This window comes from Schistocerca americana, chromosome 1 (assembly GCF_021461395.2).
Source record: "Schistocerca americana isolate TAMUIC-IGC-003095 chromosome 1, iqSchAmer2.1, whole genome shotgun sequence".
Taxonomy (NCBI): Eukaryota; Metazoa; Arthropoda; class Insecta; order Orthoptera; family Acrididae; genus Schistocerca; species Schistocerca americana.
This window is the reverse complement of record NC_060119.1, coordinates 832,220,555-832,237,427: the sequence shown is the minus strand read 5'-3', so window position 1 is coordinate 832,237,427 and position 16,873 is coordinate 832,220,555. Positions and strand designations below refer to the sequence as shown.

The following is a 16,873-nucleotide window of genomic DNA, read 5'->3' as shown; positions in this document are numbered from 1 at the left end:
TTTATACGGCAAAGATAAAGCCGAACAGCGGGACCGTATCATGGGCGTCAGACACAACATGGCTGGAAGACAAATTAATGGTTAGCCCTGTGTAGAGGCGAAAGGAATTTGTGTGTGTGCTTCCAGTAAATTCTTGATCATGTGTGAGGATCAGGCTTGCAGTCACGTGTGAGCGCACTGTACTTTTAAGGTCTTTGGCCCGAAGAGGTTTCTGTGTAAAGAAATATTACGGTAAGAAACCGTTCATCTACAATCTCTAACAAACTTACACAAAATACACATTCCTGGAAACTAGTTGTTGTGAGAAACAGGCCACAGGCCTCTTAGACCATGGATACAGTACATACAGACTACACGCACAACTCTCTCTTCTGTGTTATGGTTTGAAACCGGCATTTGCACGATCAATTTACCCAACTTCAATAGGTTTGTCAAACATTTGACACGTACGGCACAGTTTGATGTGTTTGTCAAACATACGACGTGTCAGAGAGAAATTTTTACTGGCAGCAGATTTAACAAGTTGGCGGACTTGTTTGTGTCGATGTTTCACCGCTCATGTCAAGCGAAAAAGGGCTTTATAATAATGTATCCACTGTATCGTGAGTTTTCACATTTATGGTTCTAATGGCTCTGAGCACTATCGGACTTTAACTTCTGAGGTCATCAGTCCCCTAGAACTTAGAACTACTTAAACCTAACTAACCCAAGGACGCCCGCCCCGGTAGCTGAGTGGTCAGCGTGACAGACTGTCAATCCAACGGGCCCGGGTTCGATTCCCGGCTGGGTCGGAGATTTTTCTCCTAATCATCATCATTTCATCTCCATCGACGCGCAGGTCGCCGAAGTGGCGTCAAATCGAAAGACCTGCACCAGGCGAACGGTCTACCCGACGGGAGGCCCTAGCCACACGACATTTCCATACCTAAGGACATCACAGACAGCCATGCCCGAGGCAGGATTCGGACCTGCGACCGTAGCGGTCGCGCGGTTCCAGACTGTAGCGCCTAGAACCGCTCGGCCACCTTGGCCGGCTTTCACATTTATGGAAACTGCGATCAAGGATAAAAATACAGTAACACTGACAATTACGAAAATGGTAGAGGTGTTGCCTCATCCCCGGCCATAAGTACATAAACTCGTAGCACTTTTCCATAAGTTTAATAAACACAATACATACACATAACAGAGACTTCAGTCATCGGCAATATGTTGTCCTTCACTATTTACAACAGTCTGCAACGCTGAGGTAGCTTTTCGACTCTGGGACTACGGAAATCATGTAGCTTCGAGGCGAAGAACTCGTCGAGTCACATTCAGGGCGCATTTTCATCCGGAAAGGAAGTTTCTTGCAGGTTGTCCGATAAAGAGCGGAAAAGGTGAGAATTTGAGGGTGCATGATCAGGTGAATAAGGTGGGTGAAGAATGACTTCCACCCCAAATCTTGTATAGTGTTTGTGTGTGTGTGTGTGTGTGTGTGTGTGTGTGAATATAGCAGAATGCGGGCGGACGTTAATGTGAAGTAGCATCACTTAACGCAGTCTTCATGGGCGTTGCTCTTGGACTGCGTCTGCAAGACGTCTCAGTTGTTGACAATAAATTTCAGCAGTGATGGTTGCACTTCGCGGAAGCAATTCGTAGCACACCACACCGTTGCTGTTCCACCAGGTGCGTAACATCATCTTTAGTGGATGCGCACAGGTCTTCATACGCCGAGTCCTCGCTTTGTTTGCGCTCAACCATTCGTTTCTTTTTCTTATGTTAGCATAAAGACACCATTTCTCGTCACCAGTATTGGTACAGGGTAAGAATCGTCGCTGTTGTTAACGAGCCAACTGATGATAAGCAAGCAGAGGTGGACATATGCCACTGGCTGATTTTTGTGATTTTATCTTAGAGCTTGCGGATCCTATATACCCGATTTTGAACCTTCCCCATTGCATGCACAGTTTAACTTGTACATTCGACAAACAGTAACGGTCACATTGTGTAAGAAATTCATACGAAAATGGTTGTGACAGTAATTACAGGACCAAAACTACATCCAGCGGAAAGTATGCTAGTTGGTGCTATGGAGGTTATGGTTGCGGACTGCCATTCCTACACGGTACAACAGCGACCCTGCCCTTCCAGTAACGCAATAAATAAGTGAAACATAAATTTAACATCTATTGAGTTATGTATGTCGAACCTTTTCGGTTTTTAGTTATTAAAAATCACATCAGAAGCACCAATAGGAACGCAACGTGGCGACCAACTGATATATATTTAAATGCACAAAGTTGACACTCGACGCGGTGGCTGATGGGAGCGACTGCAAAGGCATTTCCCATTTACAGTCGCTCCCATCAGCCAGCGCTCCGAGTGTCAACCTAATTTTGCGCGTTTAGTATCGAGACCCTCTACGATGCACCTCACGGTGGTTTTCAGAGTACAGATGTAGATGAAGACAATGTTTCTTCGAGTGATAGAACTAACATTTGTACCTACCAAGATCCACTAGGAGTTCCGTACTCTTGAAGGAGAAGTATAACGAAATGGCATTTCTAATGGTTTTCAGTGAAACTGTATGTCTGTGAAGTCTATGTTCGACAACACAGCACAGCCTTACTCGTTTCGGCGCCACGGTTCACGAGACAGAACCTGCACTGTACTTGCAGTCTTTACATTTATATAAAGCAATCTCCATCCCTTTTATGGAAAGTTTCACCGAAAAACATAAAGTGTCATAATATTAGAACGCAATTCAAAAGAACATTGCCCCTTTTAAAGAAATAATGTTGTTCGAATACTAAGGTATGTAACACTATGACATTGACCATACAGGAAAATAATTATCCCTTCACATACTGTCACCTGTGAAAAATCTGTTTTTGATGTCATCAAATTATTCAGATTACCAATTTAAGTCACTTTTCCTAGCTGTAGTAGTAGGAGTCTCACCATGCATCCTTTGTCCTTCCCTGAAAACTGCAATCCTGCCAGATTCATGCTATGTATTTGCAACATTGTTGCCAGATTACACTCATAACAAGGAAGTGATGTGACCAAGCCTATATTTTTCTTGTGCCATATTGAAATTATTAAACCCTATTGTTACCTTACATCATAAGAATTAAATTACCATGACTGCTGTATGTTTTGATTGACTTCCAAGTATGCATTGTTACAATGGATCCACAGTGACACCAGAAATCGGCGACCCGTGTCAGCCGTCACCTTGCGGACCAAACAGCGTGTGCCGTGTGGTAAATGGACAGGCAGTTTGCTCATGTCAGTCCGGCTACATGGGAACACCACCAGGCTGTAGGCCCGAGTGCGTCGTCAGTGCTGAATGCCCACGTGATAAGGCCTGTGTCAGCAACAAGTGCATTGACCCATGTCCTGGTACCTGTGGCCTCAATGCACGCTGTGAAGTCATCAACCACAGCCCCATTTGCAGCTGCCAGGTTGGACACACTGGAGACCCCTTTGCAAGATGCTACCCAATACCACGTGAGTGTCTGCTACTTTCACACTTTATAGTTTCTGATTCTTGGATTGCATTCCTACCAAAAAAGCTACTGCAATTCTGCCTACCATCAATTGTAGTCAAGTTGATATAAAATGTATTCAGAGAACGTATTTACTTTCACCTTGCCCTCATCATGTAAATTTGTCAACCTGGCACAGAGATCATTTTCATATTAGTGTTATTGTTTTGATACATACAGGGCAACGATGTAAGTGCAATGTCAACTAGGTATGATATATGATAAATTTGTTATGTGTGCTTTGTTCAAGTGGGTATATTGAAATATTCTACAATTATAAAATTTGTCATTTTGAACTGTTAAGCACCTAGATGGATTTCATCTGAAGTTGGTGAGGATATGTAAGGAGTCTGCTCCTCCAGTTATCCCTGTTAAATGGGCACCTGAACTGAATACAGCAAAAGATGATCAACATGGAGCACATCTTACAAATCAACCACAGATGAAAACATTTAGAAAATGTGTATCATGATATTAGACAGCCAGAATGAAAGAGGTATAAAACAGCTGAAGCAAAGACATATCACAAGAAAGAGTATGCCACATCTCTTGGATGCTGACCAAATGCAATCTGGAAATTCCGCCACTTCCAGCATTGTGCCAAGTAAATCCACTGCAGGATAAGGCAAGACTGTGGAATAGCAAAGTTGATTTCATACACTAAAAAGAAAACCTTTTTGTTTCTGGAATACAGAAGGCATTCTGCATATTGTTTAATATTATGTTTCAAAGGTTAAGCAAAACTGCAAAAGTCTTTTGGACAACTGGATGAAGAACCTACCAGAAGGCCAGATTACACATGAAAGGAAGAAAAGGTTCACTTTCATGATGCTCCTCTGTGTGAGAAATTTTGACAGTGGAAAAAATGGCACTGAGGCTGGGAGTGAGCTTTTGATGGCCATTATGTTGGTCTTCCAAATGTCAGTTTAGGGATGGAATCCACTCTCTTGGAAAGCATCATAGTACATTGACTTAATTATGTAGTCTATGTCAAAGAGTAATTGCAGCCTATAACCTAAAAAAATGAAGAAGGTATCAGCAAAGGGGTCAAAACATTGTATTTGGAAAAGGATTTGAAGAGGTATATGATGCTGCCTAATGACCCAGAAGCTGTACCTTTAACTGCATAAACAGTCTTTTGCTGCCAAGCCAAGATTCCTCCACCTTTTTTACATAAGAATACTCATGACTAAACATTGTATTTGGTTTATAAGATGAGACATAATAATTTATCACTATAATTCCTAAATAAGTATACTGTAAAAGCTCATTTACATTCATGAATCATTTTCAATTACAAACTGACAATATTTATGAGCCATGGCTAAACTTAATTAGAATTATTAGCAAGGGAGGGAAGGCACTTGCAGCCAAAGCTGATTTTGTTCTGTTATATCCAAGACTTGTGTTTTCACTTTCAGCATGGAGACCTTTCTTGAAGTCTGAGTCCAGTCCATCACATTTGACAAGTTGTCAGTGTGATTCCCTTGAATCATAACAATTTTTTAGTTGCTAAATTCAGTTTTTTTTTCTTTTTTTAAGTGTGTTTGGAAGGATACCAGATAGTTATGTTCGCCAAAGTAAAACCTTCCTGCTCTGAGATATGTCACTTTTCCAAGATAAGGCCTAATGTGTGCTTAGTAAAGGTGTGGCATATTGAAACTGTCTTATGTGTTGTACACGCTGGAGCTGCAGTCTCCATTGCAGAATTGCTGTTGCTAAACCAATATACATGAATACAGATATGTGATATGTTTGCTGGAGGCTACAAAGAGAAGTGATATTAAATATATTGCCACTCACAGTCATTGTCCATGAAAAGTAATCCATACCTCACTGTTCTATTATACTCACCTTCATTTCCAGGGTCAAAAGAATATATTTGTCAATAAGCTTACTTGAAATGTGATAAAACCAAGACAGTGACTGCCATAAACAATTTTTTACTACTTTTCACTTCTCTCAGGAATGTGTCAAATGAGCCTTATACAGCTTTCACCGGGTTTTGCAAACAATTGTTTCTGTTCACAGCAACTTATTTGTGTTTGATTGTATCAGTTTACTACCCTGTGTTCGATAGAATACAGGCATAAGATTTGAATGTGGCAACCAATTTAATAGACATGTTATTTAAAACTTGTAAATATATACAATGTATCATACTTCCTCCTTTGAAATATATGCTGTTGTGGAAGATAGACAGTAATATATGTGGGTTAACTACTTAAGAAGCAAGAAACATGATACTTCCTTTCATTATCCTCAAGGTCAAAAAATAATTGCTCAAAATATGACACCATAATTATATTTATAAGATACTGATAGTAATTGTGAAGGTAATAAAAAGAGGGAAATGTGATTTTTAATTTCAAATTTTGCAGCATCTCAGCCTCCAACTACCAAACCTACCTACACAAATCCCTGTGTTCCATCTCCTTGTGGCCCCAATTCAGAATGCAGAGACATTGGAGGAACACCTTCTTGCTCATGCCTGGCTAATTACATTGGATCTCCTCCAAACTGCCGACCTGAATGTGTCATCAGCTCAGAATGCTCAAGCAACAAAGCCTGCATCCGGGAGAAGTGCCGTGACCCATGTCCAGGATCATGTGGTGCTGGTGCACAGTGCAGTGTAATCAACCACACACCAGTATGCACATGTCCTGAGGGTTACACAGGTGACCCATTCACCAGCTGTTACCCAAAGCCACAAGGTTTGTATGATATAGAAATTAGATAACAACATAAACTGAATGATTAATTAGCTATAGGCAAAATGTTTCACTTGTACCTTCCAATATTTTTTTTTTTACAGAACCAGAACCAGAAAAGAGTGATCCCTGCTATCCATCTCCCTGCGGGCCAAACACACAATGTAATGATGGAGTGTGTACTTGCTTGCCAGAATATCAGGGTGATCCTTATGCAGGCTGTCGGCCAGAGTGTGTTCTAAGCTCTGACTGTGACAGGTCAAAGGCTTGCATCAGAAATAAGTGCACTGATCCATGTCCAGGAACGTGTGGACAGGATGCCCGCTGTGATGTTGTCAATCACATCCCAATATGCAGTTGTCCTGAAGGAATGTCTGGGAATGCATTTATCCAGTGCAGGCCTATTCCTCGTAAGTTTGATGAGATTCGTGGCTCTGCTGTTTTTGATCTGCAATGTGACATTAACTGTAGCAGTTGACATTTGAAGTTTCAGTACATTGTTAACTATGTTTAATTTCTAGATAAGTATAAAGTAACTGGTAATTTTCTTTATATTCCCATCCAGCTCCTGTGGTGACACAGCCATGCAACCCATCTCCGTGTGGACCAAACAGCCAGTGTCGGGAGATTAATGGCCAAGCAGTGTGTTCTTGTGTGCCAGGATACCTTGGGAGTCCTCCATCATGCAGGCCAGAGTGTGTTGTGAGCTCAGATTGCAGTCAGAATGAAGCATGCAACAATCAGAAGTGCAGAAATCCATGCCCAGGCACATGTGGTGTGGCAGCTCGCTGTGAAGTAGTTAACCACAATCCAATTTGCAGTTGTCCTATACGATATACTGGTGATCCATTCGTCAGATGCCAGCCAATCTGTAAGACACAAATACTTACAAATTTTAAAATTGAGTGTCATATTAATTCTTAAATAATAAAAATGTATTTTGTTTCATTTTTCAGCCGATACTCCTCCAGCACAATTAAATCCATGTGCTCCATCGCCTTGTGGCCCAAATGCACAATGTCAGGTTATTGGAGAGACTCCATCATGCACATGCCTTCCAGAATACATGGGATCACCACCCAATTGTAGACCTGAGTGTGTGAGTAATAGTGAATGTGCCAGTCACCTTGCGTGCATAAGACAGAAATGTAAAGATCCTTGTCCTGGATCATGTGGGGCTAATGCTGAATGCCGCGTTATTAGTCACACTCCTAACTGTTTCTGTCTCTCAGGATATACTGGAGATCCATTTGTTATCTGTTCACCTCAACCAGGTAGTAATCTATCCTCTGGCAAATGCAAATTCTTATTCAGTTGATTATTATTGTTTAAGTTTTTCAATAATAAATTTGTGTTTTCCAGCTATTCCTGAAGAAAGACCAACTCCTTGCTCACCTTCCCCATGTGGGTCAAATGCTGTGTGCAGAGAACAAAATGGTGCTGGTTCTTGCACATGTTTACCGGAATACATTGGCAACCCATATGAGGGCTGTCGCCCAGAATGTACCTTAAACACTGACTGCACACCAGATAGGGCATGTATCCGAAACAAATGCCAGGATCCCTGCCCTGGGACATGTGGACAAAATGCAGACTGTACTGTAGTCAATCATTTACCATCATGCACATGTATATCAGGATACACTGGTGACCCATTTAGATTCTGCAGTATAGTACGAGGTAAGTTCAGCATTTGAGTTTAAATAACAAATAGTGGGATTACAACCATTTACTAGTATATGATTCTTATTTACAGAAACACCAGAGGAACCTAAAACTCCTTGTTCACCTTCACCATGTGGGCCAAACAGTGCATGTCGTGAAGTTAATGAGCAAGCAGTGTGTTCTTGTCTGCCCAGCTATATTGGCACACCACCTGGTTGTCGTCCAGAATGTGTGGTAAGCTCAGAGTGTCCACAGAACAGAGCTTGCACCAATCAGAAATGTGCTGACCCTTGTATTGGCACATGTGGTTTGAACTCAATTTGTGAGGTAATAAACCATAGCCCAATCTGCAGCTGCAGACCAGGTTACACAGGAGATCCTTTTGCACAGTGTTATTTGAACCCAGGTATGTAATAGCTCCAATTAAATTTGGCTAAGACTCTGTGTAGGTCCATCTGACACAGTTGTTTGCAAAGTTTTGTAATTTTATACATTGTCTTCCTTTGCAGTTGTAATTCCTTCAGAAAAACCAGTATATCATGACCCATGTGTTCCATCACCTTGTGGCCCGAATGCACAGTGTATCAACTCAGGAGGAGTTCCTTCATGTGCATGCAATGCTGGTTACTTTGGTGCTCCACCAAACTGTAGACCAGAATGTTCTGTTAATTCAGAATGTCCTAGCAACAAGGCTTGTATTAGGGAAAAATGTCGTGACCCTTGTCCAGGCTCATGTGGTGCTAGTGCACAATGCAGTGTGATCAACCACACACCAGTATGCACCTGTCCTGAGGGATACACTGGAGATCCTTTCACCAACTGCTTCCCCAAACCACCAGGTTTGTGTATAAAAGGACTACTGAAAATTTAAGACTATTGTATAAATTGAACAAATAGATAAATGCAGGCACTGATCTTACTTAATGACTTACTTAAATTACTTTCAGAACAAGAACCTGAGAAGGCTGACCTATGTCATCCATCTCCATGTGGCTCAAACACACAGTGTGATGATGGAGTGTGTACTTGCTTGCCAGAATACCAGGGTGATCCATATGCTGGCTGTCGACCTGAGTGTGTCCTGAGCACAGATTGTGAGAGGACAAAGGCTTGCATAAGAAACAAGTGTGCAGATCCTTGTCCAGGGACTTGTGGTCAGGATGCACGCTGTGATGTTGTCAATCATATTCCAATCTGCAGTTGTCCAGAGGGCATGTCTGGCAATGCATTTATTCAATGCAGACCTATTCCACGTAAGTATGTCCAAACCACCCAGTGGATGTTTTGATACTGTAACAGTAAATGTTTAATACATTTACAAGTATTGTAATTTTATAATAAATTGTATCTCGTTATAGCTCCGCCAAAGACACAGCCATGCAGCCCATCTCCTTGTGGCCCTAACAGCCAATGTCGAGAGATTAATGGCCAGGCAGTGTGTTCATGTGTGCCAGGCTTCTTAGGAAGTCCACCAGCATGTAGACCAGAATGCATTGTGAGCTCAGATTGTGCACAAAATGAAGCCTGTAACAACCAGAAATGTCGGAACCCTTGCCCAGGAACATGTGGTATTGGAGCTCGTTGCGAGGTTGTTAACCACAATCCTATATGCAGTTGTCCCTCACACTATACAGGCGATCCATTTGCAAGATGCTATCCAGTCCGTAAGTTTCCAATATAGTTTATATTAATTAAAATACATTTCTTCTAACCAAAAAGAAGTATACTGAATATGAACCTTGCAATATAATTACTAAAATTCTTCCTTACAGCTGAAACTCCATTACGGGAACCAACAAACCCTTGCCAGCCATCTCCCTGTGGACCAAATGCAGTTTGCCAAGTTTCTGGTGACAGTCCATCTTGTTCATGTTTGCCCGATTTTAAAGGATCACCTCCTAATTGCCGACCAGAGTGTATTAGCAACACAGAGTGTGCAAGCCACCTTGCATGTATAGGGCAACGCTGTAAAGATCCATGTCCAGGTTCATGTGGATCTAATGCAGAATGCAGAGTTATTAGCCACACACCTAACTGTGCATGTCTTCCAGGATTTTCTGGAGATCCATTCATCCAGTGTTTATTACAGGGTAAGAGCAATTTAATTAAGAAGAAAGTCTGTTACGCCTCTAGCTACATGTCACTGAAACATCTGAACAGCATGTATGACAATAATCATTGACTTCTTTTCCAGAACCACCTGTGCCAGAAGAAAGACCAACACCATGTATACCATCACCATGTGGCTCAAATGCGGTTTGTAAAGAGCAGAATGGAGCTGGCTCTTGTACATGTCTCCCAGATTATGTTGGTAATCCTTATGAGGTCTGCCGACCAGAATGTATTTTGAATACTGACTGTCCATCCAATAGAGCATGCATACGTAACAAATGTCAGGATCCATGTCCAGGAACCTGTGGCCTAAATGCTGAATGCCAAGTGGTCAATCACCTGCCTTCATGCACTTGCATTCAAGGGTACTCTGGAGATCCATTCAAGTACTGCAGTCCTATAATAGAACGTAAGTTTATTACACAACTTCCTTGCTTTGTAGCAAATCTAAAAAATGTTTCAGAAATATCATGTAGCTACTCCATTTTGCAGATGTTCCAGTTGAAATTGGTAACCCTTGTGTGCCATCTCCTTGTGGGCCTAACAGTGCATGTCGTGAGGTAAATGGTCAAGCAGTATGTTCTTGCCTTCCGGATTACATGGGCACACCTCCTAATTGCAGACCTGAGTGCACAGTGAGTGCAGAATGTCAGCAAAATAGGGCTTGCATTAGACAGAAATGTGCTGACCCATGCCCTGGTACCTGTGGTCTCAACACTCGCTGTGAAGTCATTAATCATAGTCCAATTTGCAGCTGTCAAGCTGGGTACACTGGTGATCCCTTCACACGCTGTTTTGCTGTGCCAGGTAAACATAGAATGCTGTAAGAAGAAATATTCTTCTTCAAAAATATACAGAGGCAGATGAGCCTGTACTTACCTTAGCTCAGTACAGCTGACAGTGACATAAAAGTGATGAGAATAAATAAAATCTAGCTTTTGGAAACGTGTTCCTTGATCAGGGAGGAGAGTGGAGGGTTGTATAGAGGAGGAATGTTGATGCAGGTCACTCACAACCTAAGTTATGAGGGAACAAGGGAAAGGAAGCAAAGCGTTCTTTGTTTAATTTCATTGGTTGTGTATGACTGTCAGTTGAACTCAGCTAAAGTGAATTGTATCTCTATATATTTTTCACATTTCTGTATAAGGATTTCCTTTCAATCAAAATATTCTTTTTGGCATCCATTTCACATGTACCATATTTTTTCTCTAAATGTGAATAAATGAACATTTGACTATTTTGAGACAAGTATTATTGCAATTTCAGTTAGTAATTTGGATTCCCTTACATTTATTTCTGTAATTTTCTTGAATACACATACACAAGCTTATTAAGTATGAAAATTATCTACTATCATCACAGCTATAAATTCCATGTTTATTTTCAGCTCCTCCTCCAGCAGAGGTGCTTCGACCAGTTAACCCATGCTCTCCATCACCCTGTGGTCCCAATGCTCAGTGCATAAATGCAGGTGGTACAGCTTCATGTGCCTGTCTGGCAAACTTCATTGGAATGCCACCAAACTGCAGACCTGAGTGTAGTATAAATGCTGAATGTCCCAGCAATATGGCGTGCATCAGGGAGAAATGTATGGATCCATGCCCAGGATCATGTGGTGCTAGTGCTTTGTGCACTGTTGTTAATCACACCCCTGTTTGTACCTGCCCAGAAGGTTACACAGGAGATCCATTTACTAGATGCTATCCCAAGCCACCTCCAAGTAAGTGAAAAAATAGCTATGATGTTAACTGTTGGTAATACTTTTAAAGTTATGAAAACTTCATTGACTAATGTTTTTGCAGGTCCTGAACCGATTCCAAAGGAGCCCTGCTCTCCATCACCTTGTGGACCAAATTCTGTATGTACAGATGGCACATGTACTTGTCTACCAGATTATCAAGGTGATCCATACCTGGGCTGTCACCCAGAATGCATTCTTAATGCAGACTGTGATAGAACAAAGGCCTGCATCAGGAACAAATGTAATGATCCCTGCCCAGGAACATGTGGACAGGGTGCTCGGTGTGATGTTGTTAACCACATACCAATATGCAGTTGTCCAGATGGAATGTCTGGTAATGCTTTTATCCAATGCAGGCCTATTCCACGTAAGTGTGCCACTTGTCGCACTTTTATTTCTTTTAAAGTGTTTAAATACTCTGAAGTATTTATAAATAAACCTTTATTGCTTTATTATAGCACCACCAGTAATGCAGCCCTGCAACCCATCTCCATGTGGTCCCAATAGCCAGTGCCGAGAGATCAATGGCCAGGCAGTATGCTCTTGTGTACCAGGATACATTGGAAGTCCTCCTGCTTGTAGGCCTGAGTGTATTGTGAGCTCTGAGTGTGCTCAGAATGAAGCATGCAGTAATCAAAAGTGCAGGAATCCATGCCCCGGTACTTGTGGCATTGGAGCTCGCTGTGAAGTAGTTAATCACAATCCAATTTGCAGCTGCCCATTAGAGCACACTGGTGATCCATTTGTCAGATGTCTGCCAATAAGTAAGTACACTTGGCCTCACTAAGGATCTTAACAGAATGTTTTATTTCAGGAAAATATTTTCACTGATCTTATCTTTTGCAGTATCTCTAGCCCCTCCAGAATCACCTAATCCATGTGTTCCATCACCATGTGGACAGAATGCTGTGTGTCAAGTGATTGGTGAGAGTCCTTCATGCTCTTGCTTGCCAGAGTTCAAAGGGTCCCCTCCAAACTGTAGACCAGAATGTGTTAGTAACAGTGAATGTGCCAGTCATTTGGCATGTATTGGTCAGAAATGTAGAGACCCGTGTCCAGGATCCTGTGGAGCCAATGCTGAATGTCATGTTGTCAGTCACACACCAAACTGTGTGTGTGTGTCAGGATTTTCAGGTGACCCATTCACACAGTGTTTCAAACAGGGTAAGTGATTTCTCAAGTTTTAATTAATGCACATCTGAAATATCAGTAGATTATGGGAAGGTAATTTTCTTACCTTTTCACAGAGGCAATACAGGCAGAGAGGGTAACACCCTGTGTTCCTTCTCCATGTGGCTCAAATGCTGTGTGCCGAGAACAAAACAGTGCAGGTTCATGCACGTGTCTTCCAGACTATGTTGGCAACCCATATGAAGGATGTCGACCAGAATGTGTGCTTAATACTGACTGTTCTCCTAACAGGGCATGCATACGAAATAAATGCCAGGATCCTTGTCCTGGCACATGTGGTACCAATGCCTACTGTCAAACAGTAAACCACCTTCCCTCTTGTACTTGTGTTGAGCAGTATACAGGTGACCCATTCAGACACTGTACTGTCATAGTAGGTAGGTATCAGTAGTAATCATTATAAATAGCTACATGAAGAAGTTTGATATTTTTGACCTTGTGCTTATTGTAATCAGGTGTGGAAACTCCGCCAAGGGACCCTTGTCAACCGTCACCCTGTGGTCCAAACAGTGTGTGCCGCATAGCAAACCAGCAGGCTGTGTGCTCTTGTCAAGCAGGCTATATGGGTGTACCACCAGGTTGTAGGCCTGAGTGTGTTGTAAGTGCTGAGTGCCCACGTGATAAAGCCTGTGTCAACAACAAATGTGTCGATCCTTGCCCTGGAACATGTGGCCTCAGTGCACGATGTGAGGTCATCAATCACAGCCCTATCTGTAGTTGCCAGGCTGGGCACACTGGAGACCCCTTCACCAGATGCTATGCTCTCCCTCGTAAGTGTTTCAACAGCGTACTCACTTTTGTTATTTCATCATATTTTTCCAACCAGCATATCTGACTGCACATACAGAAATACAGTTCACAGTAAAATATCCACTCATAGCTAAAGCAAAAATTCCAGCGTAAATTTCATATACAGCCATAATTGAACACTGCATAGTTCTTTTTGCTCATTTGTAACTGATTGTAAACAAAATAATCTCACTTTATGTGTTATTTTTTATCTAATGGGGAGCACTAGTGTGAAGCTCTCACAGAAACCTGTCTGTAAATTTTTAGGAATAACTGGTACATTTTATAGTTATGAGACTGCACAAAGAAAAAAAAAATCCAGATATTTTTCTGTATATCATATGCACCTTTTGGTTTTGTTCTTGTAGCAGCTGCCTGCTTTAAAGAATTTGTAATAATTTATTATTAACAGTATTGCAACCTTTCTCATTGAATGTTAATTAAAGCAAATAAAAAAACTGGCTTTTGTCAAAAGATAGAATCAACTGGTGACAGCATATTCTGCACACCAGAATATCTTATGCGTTTGTCAGTATATTCTATGGCACAGAGAGAACGTCAGAAGCAGATTACTTTCATTTCGAATTGGCAATATTTTCTTCAGGACAGTTAGTGTATTGTGACACACTGAATGTTGTTTAGGAAACATAGAGTTTAATGATACCATCTGTCAATGTCTCTCTCAAATGCCTCTTGAACTTCAGTTTGGTTTGTATCTACTCTTTTCAAACCACAAATCGTTTTCACTTATTTATAAAAATCATAATTTTGTTCGAAGGCAGCCTTACTTCTTGTGCAAGGTCGCTTAGATCATTTACAAATATAACAAACTTCAAGAACAATACTAAATGTGCTTCCAGGTATTACTTCTTGCAACATAAAAGATTACTGTGAAAGTCTGCATTACATCTACATGGATAATCTGCAAATCACACTTAAGTGCTTGGCAGAAGGTTTCTTAGAACCACCTTCACAATAATTCACTATTATTCCAATCTAGAACAGTGCTTGGAGAAAGTGAACACCTGTATTTTTCCGTGGAGGCTCTGATTTCCCTTATTTTATTACGATGATGGCTTCTCTGTATGTAGGTCAGCATTAACAAAATATTTTCACATTCAGAGGAGAAAGTTGATGATTGAAATTTCACGAGAAGATTCTGCTGCAACAAAAAATGCCTTTGTTGGCACGATGTCCACACCAAATCCTGTATCATGTCAGTGACACACTCTGTCCCCTATATCTCGATAATACAAAACGTGCTGTCATTCTTTGAACTTTCTCAATTTACTCTGTCAATACTGTCTTGTAAGGATCCCACACTATGCAGCAGTACTCCAAAAGAGAACAGACAAGCGTAGCATAGTCAGTCTCTTTAGTAGATCTGTTGCATTTTCTAAATTTTCTGCCAATAAGATGCAGTCTTTGGTTCGGCTTCCCCACTTCATTTTCTATGTGTTCTTTCCAATTTAAGTTGTTCATAATTGTAACTTCTAGATATTTAGTCAAATTTACAGCCTTTAGATTTGACTGATTTATCATGTAACCAAAGCTTAATGCATTCCTTTTAGCACTCATGTGATTACCTCACACTTTTCATTACTTAGGGTCAACTGCCAATTTTCACACCATACAGATATCTTTTCTAAATTGTTTTGCAATTTGTTTTGATCTTCTGAAGACTTTACGAGACAATATATGACAACATCATCGGCAAACAAACTAAGATGGCTGCTCAGATTGTCTCCTGAATCATTTGTATCAATAAGGAACACCAGAGAGCCTGTAACACTACCTCGGGGAATGTCAGAAATCATTTCTGTTTTACTTGAAGACTTTCCATCAATCACTACAAACTGTGACCTCTCTGACAGGTAATCACAAATCCAGTCACATAACAGAGATGATATTCCATAAGTATGCAGTTTGACTACAAGCCGCTTGTGATGTTCAGTGTCAAAAGCCTTCTGGAAATCTAGAAATACAGAAGGGCAATTTAAAATCCCCTGTCAATAGCATTCAACAGTTTATGTGAGTAAAGAGCTAGCTGAGTTTCACAAGAATGACATTTTCTAAATCCATGTTGACTGTGTGTCAGTAGACCATTCTCTACAAGTTAATTCATAATGTTCGAACACAACATATGTTCCAAAATTCTGCTCTATATCGAAGTTAATGATATGAGCCTGTAATTTAGTGGATTACTCCTACCACCTTTCTTGAATATTGGTGTGATTTGTGCAACTTTCCACCCTTTGGGTATGGATCTTTCATCGGGCGAGTGGTTGTATATGATGTGTAAGTATGGAGCTATTGCATCAGCATCCACTGAAAGAAACCTAATTGATATACAGTCTGGACCAGAATACTTGCTTTTATTAAGTAATTTGAGTTAGTTCACTACTCTGAGGATATCCACTTCTAAGGTACTCATGTTGCCAGCTGTTCTTGACTCAAATTCTGGAGTATTTACTTTGTCTTCTTTCGTCAGGGAATTCCAGAAGGCTGTGTTTAGTAATTCTGCTTTGGCAGCACTGTCACCGATAGTATTCCCATTGCTGTCGCCCAGGCATTGACTGTGTCTTGCCACTAGCATATTTCACATATGACCAGAATCTCTTTGGATTTCTGCCAGTTTTCAAGACAAAGTTTCGCTGCGGAAATTATTATAAGCATCTCGCATTGATGCCCGCACTAAATTTTGAGCTTCTGTAAAAGATAGCCAATCTTGAAGATATTAATTTGCTTAAATTTGACATGCTTTTTTCTTTGCTTCTGCAACAGTGTTCCAACCCATTTTGTGTACCAAGGTGGATCAGCTCCATCATTTGTTAATTTATTTGGTATAAGTCTCTCAATTGCTGTCAATACTATTTCTTTGAATTCAAGCCACATCTGGTCTACACTTATGTTGTTAATATGGAAGGAGTGGAGATCGTCTCTCAGGAAGACATCAAGTGAATTTTTATCTGCTTTTTTCAATCGGTATGTTTTTCTTTTATTTTTGGAAGATTTTGTAGTTACAGTATTCAACCTCGCCATTACAACCCTGTGTTCACTAATCCCTGCATCCATTTTGATGCTCGTTATTAGCTCAGGATTATTTGTTGCTAAGAGATCAAGTGTGTTTT

The 16,873-nt window shown here is 40.9% G+C and overlaps 1 protein-coding gene across 1 annotated transcript in view; it reads left to right on the top strand.

The window, feature by feature from the left end:
- The window catches only part of LOC124594527, a 605,846-nt gene that overhangs the window by 518,406 nt on the left and 70,567 nt on the right, over positions 1-16,873 (top strand). The window contains exons 170-188 of the mRNA XM_047132903.1: positions 3,184-3,495; positions 5,915-6,247; positions 6,349-6,654; positions 6,810-7,115; positions 7,201-7,518; positions 7,607-7,924; positions 8,001-8,315; positions 8,419-8,748; positions 8,857-9,162; positions 9,268-9,573; positions 9,682-9,999; positions 10,104-10,430; positions 10,514-10,828; positions 11,409-11,741; positions 11,824-12,129; positions 12,221-12,526; positions 12,609-12,926; positions 13,010-13,330; positions 13,409-13,723. Of these exons, the coding sequence (XP_046988859.1) occupies positions 3,184-3,495; positions 5,915-6,247; positions 6,349-6,654; positions 6,810-7,115; positions 7,201-7,518; positions 7,607-7,924; positions 8,001-8,315; positions 8,419-8,748; positions 8,857-9,162; positions 9,268-9,573; positions 9,682-9,999; positions 10,104-10,430; positions 10,514-10,828; positions 11,409-11,741; positions 11,824-12,129; positions 12,221-12,526; positions 12,609-12,926; positions 13,010-13,330; positions 13,409-13,723 (6,009 nt within the window). The remainder of the gene's footprint in view (positions 1-3,183; positions 3,496-5,914; positions 6,248-6,348; positions 6,655-6,809; positions 7,116-7,200; positions 7,519-7,606; positions 7,925-8,000; positions 8,316-8,418; positions 8,749-8,856; positions 9,163-9,267; positions 9,574-9,681; positions 10,000-10,103; positions 10,431-10,513; positions 10,829-11,408; positions 11,742-11,823; positions 12,130-12,220; positions 12,527-12,608; positions 12,927-13,009; positions 13,331-13,408; positions 13,724-16,873) is intronic.